This window comes from Sinocyclocheilus rhinocerous, unplaced genomic scaffold, assembly GCF_001515625.1.
Source record: "Sinocyclocheilus rhinocerous isolate Xijiao unplaced genomic scaffold, SAMN03320098_v1.1 scaffold286, whole genome shotgun sequence".
Taxonomy (NCBI): domain Eukaryota; kingdom Metazoa; phylum Chordata; class Actinopteri; order Cypriniformes; family Cyprinidae; genus Sinocyclocheilus; species Sinocyclocheilus rhinocerous.
Genome location: NW_015632405.1, coordinates 717,058 through 725,247, shown reverse-complemented (window position 1 = coordinate 725,247; position 8,190 = coordinate 717,058). Strand labels below are relative to the sequence as shown.

The 8,190-nt window shown below is 36.7% G+C and overlaps 1 protein-coding gene across 3 annotated transcripts in view; it reads right to left on the bottom strand.

Annotated features, from left to right (window-relative positions):
* The window catches only part of LOC107742249 (putative nuclease HARBI1), an 11,398-nt gene extending 4,269 nt beyond the window's left edge, over nt 1-7,129 (bottom strand). For 2 of the 3 annotated variants that reach the window (XM_016555148.1, XM_016555145.1), the window contains exon 1: nt 6,044-7,122. In XM_016555148.1, the coding sequence (XP_016410634.1) occupies nt 6,044-6,797 (754 nt within the window). In that variant the 5' untranslated portion in view covers nt 6,798-7,122. Of the gene's footprint in view, nt 1-6,043 lie in introns of all 3 variants that reach the window. The other variant, XM_016555146.1, reaches the window with a different exon arrangement.
* Nucleotides 7,130-8,190: the final 1,061 nt, after the last annotated feature.

The following is an 8,190-nucleotide window of genomic DNA, read 5'->3' as shown; positions in this document are numbered from 1 at the left end:
CTTGAATAAATAGTAAATAAACATTTTCTAACAAAAACTGCAAAGTAACAAGTAGAAAAAAAGAAAAATGCACAAAGAACGTGTATGGAGATTTTTCCATCTACAGATTTTTTCCTGACCCTTTCTCTGTAAATGAAGGGTGCACACTATTGCTGAAAAACAGTCACTACTTAGCAGTCAGATGTCCGTATGCACAAAGGCACAGATCCCTAAACAAGGCCATATCTGCAGATGAAACTTTTTTGTAGAAGCATTTTTTAAATTTGAACTAGCACCTCATGACTACACCACGTTATGTACGAGAAGCTGCAAAAGACACAGGCGCAAGTGGAATGTACTAAACATGGTGACATTAATTCTTAAGTAAATATAATGGGCGATATATTGCGTCACCAAAAATGATTGAGGTCATGTACATATATTGTGCGATAAGTCGATATATTGATCATTGCGACAGGCCTACTAAAGCTTCATTTATTTGATAAAAAATAATATTGTGAAATATTACATCTTAAAATACCTGTTTTCTATCTGAATTTAAAATGTAATGTATTCCTCTGATGACAAAGCTGAATTTTCAGAAGCCATTACTCCAGTCAATTTACACAGACCTAAGAACCTCTTCTCTGTTATTGATTCTGTGCTCAGTCAGTCCCCCTGTCAACATTTTTACTGATGCTTCCGTATCACTGTGTGAACAATTCTGTACATTCTTTAATGAGAAAACCGTTCAATTAAGATCTAACCTGCCCTTGGGGAATTCTGTTCAACCTGAGAGATCAAGCGGTCCGATGCAGTGGAGCGATTTTCAGCCTGTTTCTTTTGAATCCAGTAAGGCCATTGTTGAACGTCTAAGATCAACTTCATCTTCTCAAGATATCATTCCATCTAGATTTTTTAAAACAGATTTTCAATACTGTTGGACATGATCATTCAAATATATAGTTTAGTCATGAAACTCAAGATGGCGCAGGATGATGGGTTGTTAACGTAACTGATGATATTCAGAGAGTTAAACGACTTGGCACAAGCTGATTGGTTCATGCTGCATATGCAGCCAATGAGCTTACTGCCTTGCATTTATATGGCTGGCATTTATATAGTTTCTCTGAAACTAAACAGCTAAGATAAGTAAACAGTCTTCACTTTGATTCAGTGGACAAAATTTCAAAATCCCTGGTAGCCCTTTGGGCAGGTACTCTTCAGATTTTGGTAGCCCGAAAATTAATTTAACTAGCCTAAATAAAAAAAGACCTTTTAAAAAAAAATATATATATATATATAGAAAATCAGATAGGAGTTTAAATGTCAATCAAAAATATATAAAAATACACAAATATCAACAAATATGAAGGAAGGAATTTATTTCACTATTTACAGGGTATCTGCAGAATTTAAAAAAATTAATTTAAGGCAATGTTTTCACAAAAACAAAAATCTTATACAACAGCATTTCAGCCTTTAGACCATTTTCATGAAAAGGGATAAATCAAGCATATACATTATTGTCAATTTAAAACGTATAAATATTACTTGTCTTAACTGTTTCGATTTTTAGAAGGCACATTAACTTCTTTCTCATTTACAACTATGTGTTTGCTGCGTAAAAAGGTAAGAACATATATTGCTATTTGATAAATTGATATTTGCATTGATCATCTGACCATAAACAGCAAGAAAGGCTTATTGGAAATGCAAATTCATTCTCAATAGCCCCGGGACGTCGGGCTAGCGATTTTGCGAGCCCTGTGGTTCGTTGTTTAATAAAGACTCTTAGTAATTCTAAGTACCTTCGTGCAGCTGTAGCAGCAGTATGCATAGTTACTCAGTTCGCAATTTTTTGTGAATTATTAATAGCAGCATGCATAGCAAATCAAATCAAAACATGCGTTTAGTTGCAGCAGCAGTAGGTAGACCGTAGTTTACATTCACATTTATTCATTTTGCAGACGCTTTTATCCAAAGCAACTTACAATTGCTGAAGTAAGGGGGAAAAAAAATCGGCCAAAAAAATCGGCATCACATATCGGCTGCCCTGATTTCTAAATATCGGCATCGGTCAGTGAAAAACCCACTCTAAACCCACTCAATCGGTCGACCTCTAAGCAGCAATAATCTACAACTACAGCAATAACCAACAGCAGCAGCAATTCAGCAGCAGCAGCGTAGCAGATCTATTCCGCCAAGACCAAATACATTAACATTGTCATATTCATCACCATGCTAAAATCTTCAGAGAGTTGTCATGATTAAACTATTTTTAATACTAGTCTAATTACTGGGGTTGTTCCTGACTGCCTAAAAACAGCTACAGTAACTCCATTATTAAAGATGCCCAATATTGATTCTTTGAATTTTAATAATTTTAGGCCTATATCAAACTTACCATTTCTTTCTAAGATTCTTAAGAAAATTGTGTTGACCCAGCTGCAGTCCCATTTGATGTCAAATAATATTTTTGAAAAAAATTCCAATCGGGTTTTAAGTCTCAACACAGCACATAAACTGCACTTTTAAAAGTTGTAAATTATATTTTACTAGAAACAGATATTTGATATGGTTGACCACGTCTTGATTTCCAGGTTGGAGAGCTGTGCTGGGTTACAGGGTAAGCAAGGTGTTGAAATGGTTTTAATCTTTTTTTAACAAACAGAAGTTTTAGTGTTTTCATTGACCAACATAGTTCGTCCTCACGCCCACTTGCTTGTGGGGTGCCACAGGGCTCAATTCTTGCCCCAGTTTTATTTTCTATATTTATGCTACCAATGGGTGCTATCTTTGAGAAATATGAAGTGTCCTTTCACCTATACGCGGATGATACTCAGCTGTATTTTCCCTTGCAGCATAAAAGTAAATAATTATTAGGACCTCTGTTGGATTGTCTAAACAAATTACAAATATGGTTAAAGCAGAATCTTTTAGTGTTAAACTAGAACAAAATCGAAATCATTTTGTTTGACATTTTGAAAGACTGTGCCCTTCATTTTGGTCATCTCTCTTGCTACTTTACACCCTTTGCTAAAAATCTTGGTGTTCTTTTTGATTGCAGCCTGGGTTTTGAGAAACAAATTAGTGCAGTGGTCAAATCAAGTTTCTTCCACTTACGGCATTTATCAAAAATCAAATCTTTACTCTCTGTAAAACAGTTTGAACATATTATTCACTTGTTTGTTCTATCTCGTTTAGATTACTGTAATTCACTATACTATGGTATAAGTCAGTCCTCTATAATGCGTTTACAGATGGTCCCAAATGCTGCTGCAAGGATGCTGACAGGCAGAGGTTCGATCACATCTCGCCCATTCTTATTTCACTAAACTGGTTACCAGTCAAATTTAGAATTATTTTTTTAAATTTTAACTTTTGTTTTTAAATCTCTGCATAATCAAGCCCCATCATATCTCTCTGAGGCAATCTCTACTCATAAACCAAAGAGGTCCCTAGGATCCAGTAATCTTGTGGCGCTTTTCCACTGCACGGTACGGCTCAGTACGGTTCACTTTTGGGGGGGTTTTCCACTGGGTACAGTACCTGGTACTTTTTTTAGTACCACCTCAGTTGAGGTTCCAAGTGAACCGTACCGTTACCAAAATGTGACGTGTAAACTCTGCTGATTACTGATTGTCCGGAGAGGATCGTCACTACCTGCGTCACTGAACTTGCGACACAACACAACAGAACCGCTAGATTTATATCAGCACTAGGGATGGGCGATACCTCTTATTTTATTTTCGATCCGATACCGATATTTTCAAGTCCAATATCGTCAATATTGATACCGATACCTATAAACTAAATTGATCTTTTAAAGTCATTAAAAGAATATAATCAGTAATTATACTCACTTAATATTAGAAGAGTTTGATGAGTCGACGCGGAATGAAAACGTTTTTTTAGGAGTCGCGGCAGTAGAGGCGGCGCAACTATAACGACTTGTGAATAATCCCGCCAACTCTAAAGCGGTACTAAACTGCAGTGGAAACGCAAACTGAGCCGAGCCGCACCACGCAGTGGAAAAGCGCCATTGGTCTCCTCTCTGTTCCTAGATCGAGGTTCCATTGCAGAGGTGATCAAGCCTGAGCTGTTGCCGGTCCTTGTCTATGGAACAAATTACCAGCTTCTATTAGAGCTGCGCCCCTCTTTGCCACAAATTTCCAGTATTTAAATACCTGCTAAAAAAAAACATCTTTTGTCAATAGCTTTTATCTAGCCATGTCAATTGTATTGTTATATTGTGTTTTGTAGGGGTGGGCGCTATACCGGTATGAACGTGACTACCGGTATTATGTTGTTCCATTATATGGATTTTGCTATACCGTGGATACCGTTATATATTCATGAATTCAAATTTTGCATTTATATTTTAACACAAATGACGATAAAGAGTCGAGGCTGAACGTTTTTGTCCTCTGTGTGCAACGCCGTACTACACAGGTATTAGTAATCAAACCAAATTAATAGAGCACAAATCGCCTACTCCATTGTTTCCCATACTGAGATATCGTGTAGTCAGCAGATTATTTTGCAAAAGAAACCTCTGCAGGGTGATAAAGACTACACTGCATACTTTTCCCGCTTATCATGCGGCCACTTGTCTGATAAGTAAATAATTGAACGCAAAATATTAATGCGACATATTTAAATTACCTCAATATGACTTGCAGTACCCGCTTGAGCGCTCCGTTATCAGTTGTAGCAGTTGTGGTTGTATCAATAACAGACCACTAGATGGCGCGATTGAAGAATCAGAGTTGTATTGCAGAGAGCCATGTAGAAATATAAATGAACAATGCATGGTTCTGCTCGAAGCAAGAAAGTTACAAGTTTCTGAAAATACTACCAGTGAAAATATTTTTCTCTACAAAAGGGGGGCCCGGCAGAAAATGTTTGGGAACCACTGGCCTTCTCAAACACACAATATTGAATTTAATTCATACAGGCCTACCTCATGTTGCACGTTTGCACTTTTTGAGAAAAACAATGGCACAATAAAAAAAAAAGACTTTTCAGGTCTATGTCCAATCCCTCACTTTTTCTAGTTTATAAGGTTAAAATATTTTGCCTGTATTTTTTTTTCTCATATAATATCGATATTGCCTGGACAGTGTAAAATATCGTGATATGAATTTTAGCTCATATCGCCCCACCCCTAGTGTTTTGTGGTTTCTTATTTGTTTTATTTTAGCTGTATTGTACAGCACTTTGAAACAACCGGTAGTAGTGTGAAAGTGCTTTAGAAAGAAAGAAAGAAAGAAAGAAATCTAAAATGCTGATCAAGAAACATTTATTATCAATGTTCAAAACAGTTGTGCTGCCTAATATTTTTATTATTATTGCTTTTTTAGGATTCTTTGATGAATATAAAATTCAAAATAACAGTATTTATTTGAGGACATTATCAATTTTAATAAATCTTTATTAAATAAAAATATTTAGAGAGGGGGGGGGGGTGTCCCATTTTGGTGTACGCATCAAAATAAATTTAAAATAATTTTATATACATAAAAAGCCAATTAAATGCAAGTAAAGGGACTACTTTAATGTTTCAAATAACTTTGTGAAAATAAAATGTCAACATACGGGTGAAATAATTTACCATTGTCATTCAGGGTAACAACAAACACAGATCCTTAAACAGAGTCTTTGAATGACATGTAATTATTCTGGTTCTAAATATAAGATTTTTTTTTTTTTATCTGTTTGTTTGTTTTTTCTTTTTTTTTATTGAGGTTATATGAACTTATTACACTGAATTATTTTTTTTTTGGTAAAACTTTATTTTAAGGTGCCCTTGTTACACATATGTACTTACTATTATAATAACAATTAATTATGCATAATTACATGCAAGTAACCCTAAGCGAAACCCTAATCCTAACCATATCGTAACTAAATGTAGTTAATTAATATTACTCAGTACTTAAATTTATATTTCACTGTAAACAGGAAACCTTAAAATAAAGTGTAACCACTTTTCCCCCTCCGAAAAGTAAACAGGACACATTCAAAAGTACTAGAAGTTTTATCACGCTTCACAACTCACCAACAACCCACGTGTGACCGTGTTGAAATATGCAGAACTGTCTGCCAATGTCCGAGTTCTCCCAAACAGTGTGTTCAGGAGTTCCTCCGGGACAGCACTGCTCCAGACTCAAGAGATTCCCGTCCACGTCAAATATGACCTGCATCATGACTGCGTGATAGCCCAGAGTGTTCATATACATGTGCTCCTCCCCAAGCGGAGGGCTCACCTTCACGTGCAGATACCCCAGCACTCCCACCACATGCGGGATGCCGCTCAGGTTCTTAAAGGCTTGAGCGGCACCCATGCGGTCGTTGTAGCTGTTCGGGAAAGTGATGAAATCGGGACTCGTGTCTGCTAAGAGTTTAGTAATGGTCTTCACCGCCTCGCCCGCGGCTGTCTGATCTATTCCCAGCCGCTCGGTGATTTTACTGGACAGAGACCCCTGTGCGTAGCAGGCAAGCGTGGCCAGAATGTTGGCTTCTGCGGAGGTCAGGCTGTGGCCGGGCGCAAACACGTCTTTCTTTAAACGGGCCTGGATGAAATCGATGATGAACCGCAAACACTGTCGATTGAAATGTAAAGTCTGAGAAATAAAGTAATCATCCAATTCGTCCAGGACACTGTGTGTCTCGGAGGTAGAGATGGGCTCACTGACGCTGGATTGTTTGTCTTGAGCTATGTTGCTGATGCTGGGCGATGATGAGCTGGTACACAGTCCGTTTGTGAATAAATCATCCTGGACAGCAAACCACAGCGCTCCAGCTAAAGACATTATGAGCAGCTGAAGAAAAAGAATAACATGTAAAAGCCTCCCTTTCGGTTATATTTGTTTAAAAATAGATGTTTTCGTTTGACCGTCTGTTGCTCGGTTACAGTGGCGGGACGATAAACCATCAGAATCGTCATACAAGAATCTTCAGATAAGTTGGTCCATGAAAAATCCAGTATAACTGAGTGAAATAACGACCAAGCATTCCTTAACCCAGCTCTTTTTAACTATGTCTATATTTATCTGACCACGAGCCAATTATAAACCTACATTTTAACTGCAAAACACAAGAAATTACTTCGAAACGCCTGTGTTCACCGTGGTTAAACATCCGGGTTATGGGAAGATTTGTTTTTACATTTCATAATAAAAGTCTGGCAGCTAAATGCAAATGAAGAAAATTAACTACAAAAATTATTTATTTATTTATTACACAGGATTTACTTTGACAAACTATTAGTTTCATTTTTATATTTGCATACACAGTAGACAGCATCATTTTTGTTTTATTATTAAAATTAATTTTGAATGTGTTAAAATTGCGTTTATTCTTGTGTTTCTGTGTGTTTAAAGGATACATATCACAAAACATATTTCATATTTCACTTTTAAACCCATAGAAAATACAAGATAATATATTATGTAAAACCTTTTTTTTTTTCTTCTAATGGTAGATTTCAGATTTGGTTAAAATATTTGGTTCAGCCAGGCAGATTTGTAAACAGAATGTTTCGCTAATATGTAAGATATATTTTTGGTTATCTAGGAAAGAAGTGGAATTCTATTTGGATCCAATGCGAGGTCTGTTTACCGTTTGGGAACTTTTGGTGTCCTTTCTTGGTAAGGTTTGACACTGAAATAGAGGGTGAGTGTTGCTATACACAAGTTTGTAATTTATTAGCGTTTTCTGGGTGACTTTTACTTTGGTATTCCGAACTAATAATTGTTAGCCATCATATGTCAACCTGAAACAGAGAAGTTTGACACAATCTGCCACTATAAACTAAGCAAAAGAACAGATTAAAGGCACAGTAATCATTTCCCCTGTTCCCCCCTATTATGGCTTTAAAGTCGGCATGAATCGGAAGTTGCAGAATTTATTAGCGTTTTCTGGGTGACTTTTACTTTGGTATTCCGAACTAATAATTGTTAGCCATCATATGTCAACCTGAAACAGAGAAGTTTGACACAATCTGCCACTATAAACTAAGCAAAAGAACAGATTAAAGGCACATTAATCATTTCCCCTGCTCCCCCCTATTATGGCTTTAAAGTCGGCATGAATCGGAAGTTGCAGTTGTCTTTTCTTCTCTACTGTGATGTATATCCGAGTGAAACGGCATCTGAAATGAGAGGGCGGGACTTGATTTCGTCCTTCGGGAATTGATTGGATCGT